The sequence below is a fragment of the Neomonachus schauinslandi genome, chromosome 11, assembly GCF_002201575.2.
Source record: "Neomonachus schauinslandi chromosome 11, ASM220157v2, whole genome shotgun sequence".
Classification (NCBI taxonomy): Eukaryota; Metazoa; Chordata; class Mammalia; order Carnivora; family Phocidae; genus Neomonachus; species Neomonachus schauinslandi.
In genome coordinates this window covers 51012593-51031317 of record NC_058413.1, presented here as the reverse complement: position 1 = coordinate 51031317, position 18725 = coordinate 51012593, and the positions used below count along the sequence as shown (strand labels likewise).

The 18725-nt window shown below is 38.3% G+C and overlaps 2 protein-coding genes and 1 pseudogene across 2 annotated transcripts; 2 read left to right on the top strand and 1 right to left on the bottom strand.

The window, feature by feature from the left end:
* Positions 1–1811: 1811 nt before the first annotated feature.
* On the top strand, positions 1812–2783 carry LOC110576474 (annotated as a pseudogene).
* A 7739-nt stretch (positions 2784–10522) lies between these two features.
* Positions 10523–11524, top strand: LOC110576475 (olfactory receptor 51T1). Its single transcript, XM_021685665.1, has one exon. The coding sequence runs from the start codon at positions 10541–10543 to the stop codon at positions 11522–11524; it is 984 nt and encodes a 327-aa protein (XP_021541340.1). The 5' UTR covers positions 10523–10540.
* A 5605-nt stretch (positions 11525–17129) lies between these two features.
* On the bottom strand, positions 17130–18073 carry LOC110576410 (olfactory receptor 51A7-like; the record flags this gene model as incomplete). Its single annotated transcript, XM_021685619.1, is given in 3 exon segments — positions 17130–17294; positions 17296–17649; positions 17651–18073. Coding segments are annotated over 3 exon segments (942 nt in total), but the record flags the coding sequence as incomplete, so codon positions are not given.
* Positions 18074–18725: the final 652 nt, after the last annotated feature.

Below are 18725 nucleotides of genomic sequence, written 5' to 3'. Positions count from 1 at the left end.
TGTGTGTGTGTGTGTGTGTAACATTCTTATTTGGGAGACTCTCCATCAGATTCTCATTAGCATCATAACTCAAACAATAAGAGCCATGATAGTCCTATTCTTTCGTTTAATCCTGAACCCTTATCAACTATGGCTAGACTGGCCCAAAAAGTGATTAGCTCAGGTGCACATTTGGATATATCTTCCTGAAGATAATAGCAAATAATTGAAATAGAAGAGGGCTGTGTGGCACCAAGATTTTAATATTGATCTTTGTCACTGCAAGTGTTAGGCATTAATGTCTAGAATGGCTCACAGGTCTATCTAGGTTTTACTCAGAGTAGGAAATACAGATACTGGTGACTCAAGGTGGAGTTTACTAGAACAGCCTCACAGAAGTATGGAATGCGGAGAAGGGGAAGTCTCTATGGAGGGACAGGGAAACTTAAGTCCAGTTGAATTTTTAACATCAGGGATATTGACTTCACCAATCTGAAAAATGTTTGGACCTTGTCTTTTGGAATCCTCTATGTGTGGAATTAATTTCATTTCATTCATTTCATTTCTTACCAAAGAAGAAGACAGGGCCTGAGTATAAGACTGAAGGAGAAGAGTTGGAATATTTCTGAAAAGGAGCTAAAGCAACTCTACTCTGGCCCCTCTGGGTAAGGTTTTCTACTTTTTCCATAACAAATTACCACAAACATAGTGGCTTATAATACACATATAATTATTTTCTTACAGTTCTTAAAGTCAGAAGTCCAACAAGACCCTTACTGGGCTGAAATCAAGGCGTCAGCAAGTCTGCATCCCTTTCTGAAGACTCTAGGGAAAATTCTGTTCCACTACCTTTTCCAGCTTCTAGAGGCTACCCATATTTCTTGGCTTTCTGTCCCCTTCCTTCACCTTCACCAGTCGTGCTGTCTTTCTCATGCTGCTATCTCTCTGGTTCTCTGCAGCTGGGAAAATTTCTTCAATTTTAAGGACTCATATGATTAGATTTGGCCTACTTTGGTAATCCAGGATAATCTCCTCATCTTGAGATCCTTAGCTTTAATCACATCTGCAAAATCTCTTTTGCCGTGTAAGCTAACATATTCATAGGTTTCAAGAATTAGGATTTGAACATCCTTGGAGACCTTTATTCTGCCTACCATAATGGGTCCTTCTAAAGTTTTTTGGCAGCCAGAGTAACTTCTCCCTCCATCACCTGCTGCAAGCTCAGGTCCTTTTAGTACCCACACACTCCCAGGAATGCAGAAGGTTAGAGCTTTACAGACCTTAAAGAGTATATTTCTTCCTCTGTCCCACATCATGCAGGTGGAAAATTGAGTCCCAGTGAGCATAATGTCTAAATCACCACAATTTAAGATCACAGTCAAGATAAAGACACATACACACATCTGCATATCTGTGTTTATGAACAACCCTTATGTCTCATTTGTGCTTGCTAACATTTCCTTTCTGGTTATTGGCATCAGTGTCATTACCCACATAAATGTCCAATATAAAATTCTTTCTTAGCAAGGAAACAAGTCAGCTAACTCCTTGATGTTTCTGGATGAATTATATCCCTATTGGATGCAGATGTTGATTGAAATTTTTTCTTTTTTCTTTCTCCTAAGTATATTTTAGCATATAATGGTCATTGATTTATTGCCTCATGGGGTAGGACAATCAGTTTCTCTATCAGATTGTGAACATAAATGTATTAGAATAATATTGAAGTCCCTCCTTATGGCTACTATCTCAGTACTTATAGCCACTGATTCTAACTGAAGCTGTTTGACTTAATGAATTCTCTTTTTGCCCAGTCAGACCTTCATTTCACTATGTAACCATTCAACCAAACTGCTGATAACTACCAGAACTTTACCATGACTGGGATTCCGGGAATGCCAGAGAAAGACTTTTGGATGACCTTGCCCCTTTACCTTCTTTACAGTACCACGTTCTTAGGCAACGTCATCATCCTTGTTGTCATCAAGGTTGAGCAAAGTCTCCATGAGCCTATGTATTATTTTTGGCTATGCTAGCTGCCACTGACCTCAGCCTTTCACTATCTCCCATGCCCACCATGATTAGTGTTCACTGGTTCAACTGGTGCTCAATAACCCTTGATGCCTGCATCACTCAGATGTTCTTTATCCATACCTTTGGGGCAGTAGAATCAGGTGTTCTGGTTGTCATGGCCTTTGATTGCTTTGTGGCTATTCGCTTCCCTTTGCACTTACGCTACCTTTCTCAGTCATGGAGTCATCGGCAAGATTGGAGCAATAGTCCTGCTATGAAGTGTGGGTGCAGTGTTCCCTGTGCCTTTCCTCATCAAAAGGCTACCTTTGTGCCACTCCAATATCCTTTCCCATGCGTATTGCCTCCACCAGGATGTCATAAGGCTTGCCTGCGCTGACACCCGTGGCAATTGCATCTATGGCCTGCTGGCTGTGATCTTCATCATTGTACTGGATGCCTTGATCCTTTCGATTTCTTACTTTCTAATCCTCCAGGCAGTACTGGTATTGCTTCCCAAGAACAGAGACTCAGGGCTCTCAACACCTGCTTCTCTCATATCTGTGCAGTATTGTTCTTCTATGTGCCTCTCATTGGCACGACTCTGATTCACCGCTTTGGGAAACATTTGTCACCAATAGTACACACTCTTATGGCCAATGTCTACCTTTTGCTTCCTCCTGTGCTCAATCCTATTGTGTACAGTGTTAGGACCAAGCAGATCTGGCAGCAGATTGTCCGAGTGTTCTGTGGAGACAGGATTGGCCCTTAATGGCATCTATGAGTTCTGTGTAGATGCAATCAAGTCAGGGAAGAGCATCAAATGTACCACTGTCCAATAGAATTTCCTGCAGTGATGGAAGTGTTCTAAATCTCTGTTGTTTAATGCATTAATTAAACTAGCCACACATAACTATTGAACACTTTAAACTTTGGTAGTACAACCAAAGAACTGAATATTTAAATTTTATTTTATTTTAATTAATTGAAATATAAATTTAAGTAGTGACATGTAGCTAGAAGCTACTGTATTGAATAGTACAAATCTAATGGGTTATAATATGCCTTTGTATAATGGTTTTGATGAAAGCAATAATTTATCTTAGGTAGCTTGATAGATATGAATTATCCTTAAAATGGTATGTAACAGTTTATCAACATTTTTAAAAAATCTTATTTCTTTAAGTTATCTCTACACCCTTGTGGGGCTTAAACTCACAACCCCAAGATCAAGAGTCACATAGTCTTGCAACTGAGCCAGTTAGGCACCCCACAGCTTATCAACATTTATGTACAATAAAATTCACTCTTTTTAGTATATGGTTCTAATCAACTTTTGACAAATACATAGAATCTTGTAACCACCAGTGACACCAAGATATAGAATAAATACATCACTGTTCAAAATTCCCTCATAAATTACCCCTTTGCATCCGTACCCAATCCCTGGCAAGCTCTCATTTGTTTTCCACGCCTATAATTTCTCTTTTTTGAGTGTCATGGTCCCTGCAGTATGTAGTCTCCCATGTCTGGCTTCTTAGCATAATACATGTGAGATTCATTCATGTTGTGGTGTGTAGTGGTAGTTTATTCTTTTTTATTGCTGAACACTATTCCATTGTATGTCATTAACAATTTTTTCAAGAAAAATCCCCAGATTGTTTTTGCTCCATTATAGTCAATCTGGGTTGTTTTTGCTCCATTATAGTTACTCTGGAATTCAGACATTCCTGTTCTTTTGCCTTTTGTGTTTATATGTTCTTTGAGTATTTTTTAAAGATTTTTATTTATTTATTTGGCAGAGAGAGAGACAGCGAGAGAGAGAACCCAAGCAGGGGGAGTGGGGAGGGAGAAGCAGGCTCCTGGCTGAGCAGGGAGCCCAATGCAGGGCTCAATCCCAGAACCCTGGGGTCATGACCTGAGCCGAAGGCAGACGCTTAATGACTGAGCCACCCAGGTGCCCGGTTCTTTGAGTATTTTTTATAAAAATAAAGTGTGTATGTACAATAGGCTGGAAGCAAGAGAGAAAAATATTAAAAAGAAAATGGCAGGTAAAGTATGAGAGCATGGTGCAGTCAATGTGCTGGAAGAATAGGAACTCCTACATATACGTTAGATTTTAATTTAGACTTCATTTTTGTCCAGAAAGCTTTTCTGACATGCCTTTCTTTACTTATGTTACAGTTTCTCATACTGCACCATAACTTACTAATAGTATATCTTCCCTGCTAGTCTATATACTTTATAAGAACAGGTACCCTTTTAACTTTATTTCAGTCTTTCCCAAGTACTTAATGTAGTTCAGAACATATGATGGACACTCAATATATAATTTTTTTGAATTAACAAATGAGTGAAAACTGTACTTTATCAAGATTGATTTCGTGCTTCCAAACTTCTTTGTTTCATTTAATATTAGTAAGTTTCATTTGAAATTTCCAGAGTCATTCATTTTTGCTGGTGGGAACCAGTGGAAAGGGGTGGTATTTACATATAGATATGAACATTACTTACTGTGTAATTTTATGGAGTTAATTAATCTCTCCAGATACTTGTTGGGATAGATATCTTCGCTCAGTGTGCCCAATAAACATATAAGAGTATGGACCAGAAAATGTTCAAGGAGGATTGGAAAGTCAGAGATTATTATACATGGTCAGAATTATTAATTCACGGCCTACTATGGAGAGGTGGATTCTGGTCAGAATAAGGCTTAAACCGGATGTGGGCATACAGTTGGGAAGCAAGCAATCTGTAGAATGGATGGATAGAGGAACATATATTACAACCATATTTTCTGAAGCTATAGTGGAAGCAGTTGACTACAGGAGGCAGTATAGCATAGAGTAAGAGCTTTAGAGTAAGTTAGACATGGACTTGAATGCCAGCTCTGTAACTTGCTAACTTTTAGATGAGTAAAGTTATTCTAAACCTCTCTGAGTTTAAGTTTCCTCATCTGTGAAACAATGGAGAATAATACTTAACCCGTAAACTTGATAATGAATAAATACAACAATGCATTTAAAGGGTGTAGTGCAATTTTTAGCATGTATCATGACTTCATCAAGTGCTAGTTTAATTATGCTTAGAAGGGTAGGTGGGCTGCAAATGTGACTCAGTGAATAGGTTGGCTTCTTAGGAGGGGCTTCTGGGTAAGAGGAGAGACATGGGAATGGCCAGGGCACAATGAGACCTGTTAAGAATAGTACATACTGGAGCAGAGAACAGAGGGAGGACTTATCTGCACTCTCCTGATCCTGCTCTGACATTCAGGGAGCCTCCCTGGCTGAGACTCTGTAGCCTAAGGCAGGGTGAAGAGGAATGGTTGTAGTTATTGGACCAAAGCAGACAGTTTTAGAAGGTACCCATTACTGTCAGCCCCCAGGGCCAGGACTATGCTTACAGCTCCTGATGTATGGAGTTTGCTTGGGCCTGGGAGCAGGGTTTGAAGCTGTCAGGGAGATGTGTCTGAGCTGTTATAGAGGAACATATTCTTATGGGTCCCATAATTCTTGCTCCACCCAGTACACTCACTAATAAAGATAGCTCTTTGTTGCCTGGTGACTCTACTAATTTTCCTATAAAGCCCCCATTCTTGGGAGCTGGTTTAGTCCTTGCTTGGTGATGGGTCTGAAGAGAAGTTGGTGGTGTTTCCTGCTGATGTGAACAGGTAAGAAGAGTGTATAAATGGAAAGGGATAGAAGGCAAAGGGATGAAGGGGTGAGAAATGCTAGGAGAAAGAGGGAAGGGAGAAGAGCAATGAATGATGGGGGCTACATGTCAGCTGGGGTGAAGAAATGGAGGGATGTGATGGAGCCCGGATAAAACTGAGATAGGGAGACAGAGGACAGGAGGAAGCTGAAGGATAAAGAGAAAAGATGAGACTCAGAACTCTCTTTTTTTTTTTTCAGTATATATATATATATATTTTATTATGTTATGTTAATCACCATACATTACATCATTAGTTTTTGATGTAGTGTTCCATGATTCATTGTTTGCGTATAATACCCAGTGCTCCATTCAGTACATGCCCTCTTTAATACCCATCACCAGAATTCTCTTATGGACAAGATCGTTCAGCTGTCAGTAAACCTTACTAATTGAAGCTGTCTATTATTCCAGATCCTACTTTAGTAGCTAGCATTAGAAACACAAGAATGCCCAAACTTTTGAGGAACTCACCTTCCAGGCAGATAAAGAGGATTACATCTGCTTATATAAATTACTAATATCAGCCATGCCTCAATATTAAGAGTCAAATGAAAGGTCCAAGTATGAAGTGGTGCAGAGAAGCAGAGGCTTCTGGTGAACATATCCTGGAGCTGTCAGGGCAGGTTCCAGATTGTGAAGAGAATAGATTTCAGTGTTGAGAAATGACCAGAAGGTTTGGGATTGGTAGATAACATGGATTGCTTTTTACTGTTATTGATCCTGGAAAGCAGGGATGTTGACCTGTGGATCACTAAATTATTGAGTTGGGTGGATCTTATCCAAGTCATATAATCTAGGCTTTTGTATATGAATTGGTAGACATTACTTTCTGGCTATTCAGATGGAGAACTGAAAATAGAAAGCACTAGCCTGTTTTTCTGGTTAGTGGGCAGTGCAGAGAAAACCTTGATGAACTGAGGCACTGAAATTTATCCTAAACTGGTTCCAGAGTATATGAGTTCACTGGACCAGAGAGGAAGCCCTCTGCTCCTTCTCCTGTCCACATATCTACATTCCATAGGAAACGTTCTCCAGCAGCAAAATGAGCCATTGTCTCCTCTCCTTCTACCCCCTCACATCATCCAGTGTCATCTTTTGGTCCTTTATGTGATACAATTCAAAGAACAGAAGATAACTGGAATCTGCTTTATGATCACCTTATCTCTCAATTACTCTTCCATTCCAAAACTCCTCTCTACATATAACAGCACAGAGAGATACACACAATATAAACATAGAAACATTCACACATATTTCTAAACACACATGGATGTCCCAAATATTCTTCTTTAAATAAGCCATGAGGACATTGTTTTCTCTTTTACTGATTTCTCATCTCTATTGCTCCTCTAAATCATGTATACATATATATGATTATATACATATATATATACAACAGAGTATAAATAATTCTTATATTTTAAAAGAAAGAAATCACACTGTCCAACTACTCAACTTTTCTCATAAGCTTAGCTTCTCTGAATAGTTTATGGTTTAATGAAAAATAATGGACCTTAGAGTTAGTAAATCTGGTTTTGAATTTTGAATCTGTATCTATTTTACATTTGCTATACTGTTTTATCTTGCTAGGCCACTTCCCTTTCTTTAAAATAGGATAAAAACATCTATACCCATTTTTCCTGGGATTATATAAAATTATATATAAGATGGCTAGTAAGTGTTGACATATACAGAGGTTCTTAATTCATCTCCTTTTCTCTTAACCTACCCTCCTTCTTCCAATCAGTGAGAGGATATTACTCTCCTTAGTTTCCCTAGTGGCTAGGCTCATCCTTCCCTCAAAATTTCCAGGCTCAATATATATTTCTCTCATCTAGTCTTTATCCATAGCTCTATCATCTGTCATTTATTTATCTACCCACCAATACATCTAATGTAAATTTGATTATTTGAGTTTTTATCATGTACCAATCACTCAGCTTGTCTCTAGAGAAAATACAAAGATGAACACATATGTTTTATATTCCCAGAGAGCCAGCATTCTAGAGGGAGAAAGAAATGTGATCAAGCAATAGAATTTTAGTGCTTTTAAAAAAAATACATAAAGTACTATTGAAGGAGAGTCAATAGACTGAGTGATTTGGTGTTGCAGAGAGATTCTTGGAAGGTTTTCACAAAGGAGATTCACTCTTTTTTTTTTTTTTAATGTTTAACAGTGGCTTTATTAGGTGAATGATTGAAAGCATTCAACATTAAATTCAATTTACTTCACATTAATGTTTGCAAAAACATTATTAGCAATTCTTAAATATTTCAAATCAACCAACTTAAGGACAGAAGGCATGCTTATAAGTCTTCTGAGGTGATGTGAAGACTGAAAGGAGCCTAGGACTTGAGTCCAGGTCTCTAACCACCCCTGCCATGGGTCACACTTATGATACTTCTGGCAGGATCAGGAAGGGGTCTGTACCTCTCAATCTTGAAGTTCCCTCATATGAGTTCACCAGTGATGACATAGTAATTGTTGGTTAGAGATTCACTCTTTTTTTTTTTTTTTTTTAAGATTTTATTTATTTATTTGAGAGAGAGAAAGTGAGAGAGAGCAAGCACATGAGAGGGGGGAGGGTCAGAGGGAGAAGCAGACTCCCCGCCGAGCAGGGAGCCCGATGCGGGACTCGATCCCGGGACTCCAGGATCATGACCTGAGCCGAAGGCAGTCGCCCAACCAACTGAGCCACCCAGGCGCCCTAGAGATTCACTCTTAATATCTGTGTTCATCAGGTTGAGAAGAAGAATGAAACAGAAATCTCAACAGCCTTCTGTTTTCCTGTCTTGCTAGTCTTCCCATGTGTCCCCATGTGGTAATAGCCCTTCATTAATATTTTGCCTTGGCTTCTGACACTATTCATTCCACCGAATTGAGGGAGTTTTGAATGCAGAAACTGTTCTTTATTCATTTCTGTTTCCCTGGCCATCAGCAGTAACTGACATTAAAATAATCATTTAGAGTCTAAATGGCTGACATAAGTCAGCATGTTTGTAATCCATATCTCATTTGGCATTAGTTTTCCTGATTCTTAGTGTGTTTTTTTCAACCATGTATAATATAATAATATTAAATATTATGGCAGAAAAAGCAATTAGTCTTTTCTTTTCCCCTCTGGAGTAACAAGTCCTTTCTATCATCATCTTCAGTAGACTGGAGGAGGGGGAGAAAATAACCAACAATCCCTTATATTTATGTTTATGTTTATATAGCAACTGACAGGGCCTGGTACTAGCAAATTACTTGCATCCACTCAGACACAAGACAGCAAACCTACATACTGAAAAATAAGAATACTTATGGCTGGCCATAGCCACACAACACATGGGCTGAGTATATCATTCCTTGCTAGCTCTTCATTGATGATTCAATGCCCTATGTACAAATTTTTTTTTTAAAGATTTTATTTATTTATTTGAGACAGAGAGAATGAGAGACAGAGAGCATGAGAGGGAGGAGGGTCAGAGGGAGAAGCAGACTCCCTGCGGAGCAGGGAGCCCGATGCGGGACTTGATCCCGGGACTCCAGGATCATGACCTGAGCCGAAGGCAGTCGCTTAACCAACTGAGCCACCCAGGCGCCCCCCTATGTACAAATTTTAAAATCAGCGATGATGGTACCAGCATTCAGTGAACAAATCCTAAACAGAATTGCAATGGTCATCCTAAATATGGATTCCAGATTCTGCCTCCTTTATAACACCATGTCTCTTTTCTGTGCAGCTGCCCTTCTATGTACTTTCTCACTCAGTGAGCTACTTGATATTCCAACTTGTGATGTCACCTCAGCCTTCCATGTACTGCAGTGATTCCCTTTTAGTTATTAGTCCCTACTTCCATCCCACCCATGCTTTTTAAAAAGTCACTCATCACATGTTGCTGAGTGCTTCCCATGAATTTCATACTGGAGTTTTGTCTAGGCTTACCTACTTTGCCTAGCTTAGGATGCCTGAAATGTATTCCAGAATACTGTTTAGGATTTTTCACAGAATTCGTTAGAGCAGTCTGCTCACAGTGAGTTGGTCCAAAGTCACATGCTAATTTTAACTATCCATGGAAAGGATAGAAACAAGTATCCCAAGATGTAAGATGAAGAAAAGGAGATCTAGACCTAGTTATTTTCGGTATACCTGGAAAAGTACATGGGGAAACAGAAATTAAAACACAAGATAAATTCAAGTCCCATACACATGTGGAGTGGGGAAGGGAGAAATTGTAGGGACTATTCCACTATAGGAAAAGGAACAAAGAAACCCTGACACCAAAAGGAGACTTCTAATAGAGTATACTAGGAGGGTGTGGCTGATGATAGAAGTACAAGGATACTTCTGGATACAATATCCCAGACCAGCTTCCAGCAAGGACATTATGGAGTATGCTATCACATGTGCCCAGTGGCTCTCGTGTGCTTGTCTTGTTTCCTAAGCAATTTATACAGCTTGGAGATTTAATGCAAGGACCCATCAATTGTAATTGTGGTTGTTGTTGTTTTGTTGGTGTGTGTGCATGTGTATGACATAAGCCTATAGGCATTTCCTACTTCAAGCCTCAGGACTAGTCTGGGCAGTAGGGTGGGGATGAGCCTAAAGAGATTGATGGTTATAGTTGGGAGAGGGTAGAGGAAGAAAAATGGGGCCAAGTTTTGATAAGAAAAATTCAATACTGTGGAATTATGTGATAGGTACCATAACTGGACTGGGGGCTTTGAATATAGAGAAACAACTGTGTAATTTGGGAAGAGTTTATAAATGAGTTAGAACTTGAAAAAAGGATCACTATGACAAACATTATCCTTGTTGTCTCTCTTTTCAGGGTGTGTTCTCAATTCACTATGGTAATTTTTAATAACACCACATCATCTTCCCCAAACTTCCTACTCACTGCATTTCCTGGGCTGGAACTTGCTCACGTTTGGATCTCCATCCCTGTCTGCTGTCTCTACATCATTGCCCTCTTGGGAAACAGCATGATTTTGTTTGTCATCGTCATTGAGAGGAGTCTCCACAAGCCTATGTACTATTTCCTCTCCATGCTGTCAACTGTTGATCTATGTCTGACCATCTCAACCCTTCCCACTGTGCTTGGGGTTCTCTGGTTTCATGCCCGGGAGATTAGCTTGAAAGCTTGCCTCATTCAAATGTTCTTTGTGCATGGCTTCTCCTTCCTGGAGTCCTCAGTGCTCGTAGCCATGGCCTTTGACCGCTTTATGGCTATCTGTAACCCACTGAAGTATGCCACTGTCTTCACAGACATGATAATCCTGGTGATTGGACTGGTCATCTGCCTGCGGCAAGTTATTTTCACCTTTCCCATGGTTCTAGTCTTGAAGAGTGTATCTTTCCATTCAGACAAAGAGCTTTCCCACCCATTTTGCTACCACCCAGATATGATCAAATACACATATCCCAGCCCCTGGATCAACAATTTTTGGGGCATGTTTCTTCAGCTCTACCTGACTGGCACTGACTTGCTGTTCATTCTTTTCTCCTACGTTCTGATTCTCCGAACCGTCTTGAGAATCGTGGCCCCTAAGAAGCAACAAAAAGCTCTCAGCACTTGTGTCTGTCACATCTGTGCTGTCACTGTTTTCTATGTGCCCATGATCAGCCTGTCCTTTACACACCGCCTTCTCAGCTCCACCCCAAGAGTGGTCTGTAGCATTCTGGCCAATGTTTACTTGATTTTACCACCTGTACTGAACCCTATCATTTATAGCTTGAAGACCAAGGCGATCCGCCAGGCTATGCTCCAGCTGCTCCAGTTTAAGGGCTCACGGGGCCCCAGTGTGAGGCATCTTAGAGGACGGTGGGATTGAAGGGGAGGTAAGTTACATTTAAGTAGGGAAGGGATTTGGGTCTGTGCCATCCTCAGGCATTTTGGTTACTAAGGCAGTTTCAATTAAGTCACTGGAGCAGAAAGAGGAGAATACATTTCCCCTAAACTTACTGAAGAGTTAAACAAAACAAAACAACACTATAGTTCAAAACCAAATTAATTGTGTTTGCCCCTCAAACATTTAAAACAATTACATGGAACTCCTGTGCACATTAAAAGCATGATAAGATCACTTTATTCTAGTTGAATAATTTAATTATCTGCTTAAAAATGGTAACTCTTTGACCAAAAATAAATGCACATTAAAAACAAAATAAGATCATTTTATTCTGGTTGAACAATTTAATTATCTGCTTAAAAATGATAATTCTTAGGCCAAAAAAAAATGACTATAATTTTCTGTCTGCACTCAGATGACCAAAAATCATTTATTTCTGCGGCCAAATTTCCAGGGGGCATCACAGATTTTTCCTTGAGCTGGTAAATAAAAGAGTTATGTGTGTGCAAAGACAATGCACATTGCACTGTGTAATTTAACTAGGAAATTTTTGCACACTGGTTTCAGTTCCTAAAGTCACCTCTAGGGAGCCCCATCTCCTTACAGATGCACTCCCCGAACCTCTGTCTTTTCTTGAATCTTTTCTCTCCTTAGCAAAGTGAAACTGTCACAGAACTAATTGCTACTTGTTATACCTCCAGTGAGTCCAATATCTAAAGTCACATATTGCCTTTCGTTATTTTTCCCATTGCCTAGATAATCTAAATACAGTTCTTGATTCTGATTCTGTAACACCTCTTCCGTGTCAGCTCTGCCTCAGGACAGCACCTTTTTTTCTATTTGCCCTTGTTTCTTGGGTAGTTAATTTTTTACCTATCTGTTGGGCTTCTCGACCTTTTGGTGTACTTGTCATTGTAGAATTGCACAGTGACTTTGATGTTTCTTAGTAGGAAATCTTTGGAGTATCTTTCTTAACAATATTTGTTTTGTCAAGAAGTAACCTCACTATCGAGTTGATAGGATGTTGGAATTTTCCTGTTTTCTTTCACATAGAGTTATGAAACTTTGTTCCACTCAGGATAATTCATGTCTGAGCACAGGAGAACAAGCAGATATTCTGATCTGAGCCACCTGTCTCCTCTCCCTATATCAACTTCCTACTCCTGGCAGACAGGGAATACCATTTCCAAACTGTGGTGTGTTTGCCCCGGCCTTCTGTTCAGCTCAAGCTAGTGTAATGCCTCAGGGTTGTAGGGCCTTTTTAGAGTATAGAAAATTCTGAATTCCAAGAGTTTTAGTTGAACAGTTGTAGAAATGTGCAAGCATTCTTCCAGTTTTATGATGGTCAATATTTAAGGCAGTCTGCTGCATTTGTGTTCATCTTTTTTTATTCCAAATGTGCTTTTCATATGTAGCTCAAAAGGCAACTCACCTGCTCAATAACAAAAACACTTTTATCAGTCTTCTTCATCCCCCTAGTAATTGTTTTTTTTTTTTTTTAAAGATTTTATTTATTTATTTGACAGACAGCGAGAGAGCACAAGCAGGAGGAGCAGTAGAAGGAGAGGGAGAAGCAGGCTCTGCACCGAGCAGGGAGCCCGATGCGGAACTCGATCCCGGGACTCCAGGATCATGACCTGAGCTGAAGGCAGTCGCTTAACCTACTGAGCCACCCAGGCGCCCCCCCCCAGCAATTGTTAATAGGACATGAATTTGTTTTGTTGTTATTTCAAGGAATGTATTTAATATATTTGGAGGTTGTTCGGATTATAAATGTCATGTCTGATTATAAATGTATACTTATACACACCTATATATAATATATATAATTAAAATTTTGTGATTGAAAAGATAACAAAAATCATTCACAATCTACTAATGAGAGATTTTATGATATATAAGTGAATCTTTTTTTAGTAGCCAACATATGTGTGCACACATACTTTTTTTTTTAAAGATTTATTTATTTATTTGAGAGAGAGAGCATATATGCAGGGGGCAGGGGCAGATGGAGGAGGAGAGGGAATCCTCAAGCAGACTCCCCACTGAGCATGGAGTCCAACTCAGGGCTTGATCCCAGGACCCTGAGATCATGACCTCAGCAGAAATCAAGAGTTGAATGCTCAAATGACTGAGCTACCCGGGTACCCCTGCACACACATGCATTTATGAACTAGAATACTAGTGTGTACTCAAAATGTATATCTTACTTATTTGCTTGATATTATTTATCATTTTCTGTTAATAATATATCAGATTTTTATATTAGACTTTATATTAGACTTTACTTCTACTAGGAAGCTCTCTCCTTTGATTCTCCACTAAAATAGGCCAGTTACCAGTCTTTTATTTGCTTTCTTATATGTATACTTAAACTTACCACACTTTCCTCAGTGAATTTAATTATTTATTTACTTGATCTCCCCACCACCAGACTGTAAGCTCCTTGATAGCAAGTCTAAATTTAAGTTGCATTTAATCCTTAACATCTAATACAATGCTTAGTAAATGCCACTTAGTTGTTGATGCTGTTTCATAGGTGAATAATATTTGTTATTATTTGTATATCATGGTTTATGTTATTTATTACTTAATATTTCAGTAGTTTATGTATTTTATCATAGAAAATAATCCTTGATATACATTATAAATAAATATTTGATCACACCTCTGATTATGTTCTTAGATTCCTAGAATATGAATTATTAAATTTAGAAAGAAGCAAAATAATAGTTGGTCTGGTGTAGTGCATGAGGTTGTAGGCTCTGGAAATGTACTATCTGGATTTATAAAGCTCCTAACACTTTATAGTTCTTTGTTTTTGGAAAAATTGTTGAACTTCTCAGAGCTTTAGCTTCTTAATCCATGAAACAGGAGGAAGTAATAAAATCTGCCTTCCCACATTCTTGCAAAAGTTAATTGAGTTTATACAAGTAAGTATATAGCCCAATGTCTGGTACCTGGTGAACGTTGGATTATACTGTATGTTAATTAACTGGAATTTAAATAAAAACTTATCTTTGTGCTTAATTTCTAATTTATTTTAGTTTATTTTTGTGTGTAATAAAAGATCACACACAAATATGGTTTCTAAAGTAGGTTGTAATTTTTTTTACCACTATTATTTGAATAACCTATTTTCAATGAGGTTCTGATATTCTTTAATTATATATTATTTTCATATCATTTAGAGTATATTGCAGTGTGTTTATTCTTCTTTGTTCTTCCCATTGATTTGTTGAGCAAACTACACACAATTTTATAGCTGTTTAATAAATTTCTCTATCTTATGAAACTATTTCACAATTGCTATTTATTTTTTTCTTATATTCCCAGCTGACAGTTGAAAATCTATTTTAAAATTATTTTGGTACATTCTCAATGAAATATTACTGGAAGCTTGATTGGAAATGCATTAAACCTCTATTATAATTGAGGAAAACAGATTGTAGCCTATTCACTCTTATGATCCAGAAAAACATTTATTGACACCTTATGACTTGAGCAGTTTCTTCTTGTAAAGATCTGAATTTCTGAGTTGAGGGCAAATACTAAAGAATGGAAGATAAATATTCTGCCTTGTTTCTCTCATAATAACCTGTTTGCTTTTCCTTGTGGCTACACAGGACATGAACCATTTATCAGGGCAGCTTCTTTGACTTAAAATTTATAGTTATTCCTTACTGATTTTGGCAATAGTTTTTTTTTTTTTAATCATTTTAGATGTTCTGTATGCTTGTAATTTATTATCATATCCTGAATTGTCAAAGGTTTTTTTTGTATGTGTGCCTGTGTGGTCTTTTTTTCTAAACAAGTTGGGAGATGTGTCAGACTACTATCCACATGTCATTTATATACAGTGTACAATATGCCAACAAATTTGATGTATACAGTTTCTTTAAGGAAACAAAATATAAGTAAGAAAAACAGGTGAACTAAGAACATAATTGGAAACAACATGGGAGGAAGCCCAAAAGTTTGTCTTGACTAAACTATGGGCATCTAGACAAGGTCAGCTATTGAACAATAAGAACTCAGTTAAACTCACCGGGGACATAAAATGTATATGAATGCTTATTCATCAGAGAACAACTTCTTCAAAAATGGTTCTTTGGAACAAATAATACTATATGTGAGTTCAACTGAGGCAATAAAACATTGAAATTGATTACCAATAGTTTTTTTTTCCAATTCACAGTACAAACTTTTTAAGGGTTTTGGTTGACTTATTCTAAATTTTATGTTTTATACCTCTGTCTGCTATGAAGTACTCACAAATAAAAGATGAACAGGAAACAAATCAATTTTATAGAGCATATTGAGATAGCCAATCTAATTTAGTTGACTATTTTTTAAAAATGGAACCATATATGTATGAATATCATTTTATATTGCTTAATATATGGTCATATTTTCTGCTAGCTTGTTTAGTGTTATTGAATATATCATAGTTCAAAATACCAAGTGCTTAAACAAGCATGAGATCCATTATTTTAAAGTAGTAAAGAATATCAGTGTTTTATTATTTTTTTTTTTTTAAAGATTTTATTTATTTGACAGAGAGAGACACGGTGAGAGAGGGAACACAAGCAGGGAGAGTGGGAAAGGGAGAAGCAGACTTCCCGCAGAGCAGGGAGCCCGATGTGGGGCTCGATCCCGGGACGCTGGGATCATGACCTGAGCCGAAGACAGACGCTTAATGACTGAGCCACCCAGGCACCCCAAGAATATCAGTGTTTTAAAAATTACTGAACTACTAGCTTTCTTGTCTTCTACCAATAGTAGAATTGTTCCTCTCTTCTCCTTTTAGTAACTATAATTTCTTGGAACCCTGTTGTAATATGGAGAAAAAATCTGGTCTGTCTTAAAGAATGTTATGAGAGAGCTTATTGTCATAATTCAAGGCTATGAAAGCTCTAACATAAAAGAGAATCACTGATTGTATTTGATTACTAAGGAAAGAGCAAAGAGGAAATTTTTAACCAATTTGCATTTGACAATACACTTCTTTCCTTAAATGGAAAATCAAGGATTGCATTAAATAGACTGAAGACCCCTCAACAGATACATGTCTGAAGTCTGCCTGAAAGAAATCCATAATTGGATTGGGGTAACATCCTTTAACTTCCAGTTCCTTTAGTATTCATTTTCTATAAGGGGGCACAAGCTCTACTCCCATGTGTATTTATCCTTGTGCTGTAATAAATAGTGTAACTAAAATTCCAAATCAGTATATTGATTCATGATTTTAATAGTATTGCAAAACTTCTCTCTCTCTCTGTGTCAAATAAATAAATAAATAAAAATCTTTAAAAAATAGTATTGCAAAACTATTCCATACTTACCTGTCAATGCCCATGTCAGTCCTAGGCTCACAGACCTCAGTGCCCAGCTCATATGTTGTAGTGATTATAAGAATGGTTAAGGAAGATAATAAATATCCATAATACTTTGCATAATAAAGATCCATAATAAGAAAAAATATCCATAGTTGTTTTTATCTTGTTGTTAACTATCAGTGGCTATCTGAAATATATTATTTTATTCTCTGATCTTGGCTGACCTTGCCTTACTTTTTCCCATACCTTCATTTTAGATGTAATATTCCCCAAACCTTCTCATGAATTTGCCGTGTCTTCACACAGTATACAATGGGGTTCATCAGAGGTGGTACTAGCAAGAAAATGTCAGCAATGAGGATCATGACCACTGGGGACTTGTGCTTGCCAAAACGGTGCATGGAGGCCAAAGACAATGATGGGCACATAGAAGATGCACACAGCACAGATGTGGGAGACACAGGTGTTGAGGGCCTTGAGCCGCTCCTTAGGGGATCCAATGCCCATCACAGTCTTCAGGATGAATATGTAGGACACAGCAATGAACACACTGTCTGACATCATACAGAGGGCAATGAAGAAACCATAGAAAAAGTTGACCATGTTGTCGGAGCAGGCCAGCTTCATGACATCTTGGTGCAGACAATAAGAGTGAGAAAGAAGGCTTTTCCTACAATATGTCAATTTTTTGAGAGTGAAAGGAAATGGGAGCGCTAAAAGCATGCTTTTAATGAGAAACACCAGGCCCATTTTGGCAACTCTGGCATTGGGAGAGGATAGAGCTATATCTCAGAGGGTTGTGTATGGCCAAAAAATGGTCAAAAGACATGACCAGGAGCACTGAAGACTCCATATCTGTGAATCCATGGATAAAGAATTCTGGAGCAGAACAGGCATTTGGAGAAATTCCTGTAGCATTGAAAACAAAGATCCTCAGCATAGTAGGGAGGGATGAGAGGGAAAGGCCCAGGTCAGAGACAGCCAGCATGGAGAGGAAATAGTACATGGGGGCATGGAGTGAGGGCTCTGTCCTGATCACAAAGAGGATGGTGCAATTGCCAAGGATGGCCACGAGGTACATGAGGCAGATGGGGACAGAGATCCAAACATGAACATGCTCCAGTCCTGGGATTCCAATCAGGAAGAAGGTGGTGATCTCAATTTTAGAGGAATTGAGAGTGTGCACGATGCATCAGCTGGAAAGTATTTATTCCCAGATCTGAAATGACACTTTCAACATAAGTCTATTATGCTCATTTCCTTCCTTTCAGCACTTTTGTCTGAGACATAAAGAAAATGCAATTTTGAGCAGCGCCTGAGTGGCTCAGTCATTAAGCATCTGCCTTCGGCTCAGGTCATGATCCCAGGGTCCTGGGATCGAGCCCCGCATCGGGCTCCCTGCTCCACGGGAAGCCTGCTTCTCCCTCTCCCACTCCCCCTGCTTGTGTTCCCTCTCTAGCTGTGTCTCTTTCAGTCAAATAAATAAATAAAATCTTAAAAAAAAAAAAAGGAAATGCAATTTTGAAAGACTCAGATCAAGAAATAAAAGAAGGAAGTATTTCTTCTGAACAAGCTATTGATAATAGAGTCAGATAATGTTAATCGGTAAGGAGAACCAAGAATATAGGAACTATCTTAACCAATCACATTTCTCCATAAAGTCCTCAGAAAAAAACACCTACATAAAGAGCAGTGACCTGCAAATAAATTCCCCCTTTTCTATTAGGATTTGCCCCTCCCCAACCCCAATCCAATGAAAAATTTTATACAGTTAGGCTGAACTTTTTGCTTGGTTTAGAGTGAGCCCAGAATTAAAAAAAAAAAAAAAAAAAGCTGGAAACTGC

Bases quoted from the DNA above. Each gene is read 5' to 3' on its own strand.
- LOC110576475 (XM_021685665.1), top strand. From the start codon at position 10,541: ATGGTAATTTTTAATAACACCACATCATCTTCCCCAAACTTCCTACTC.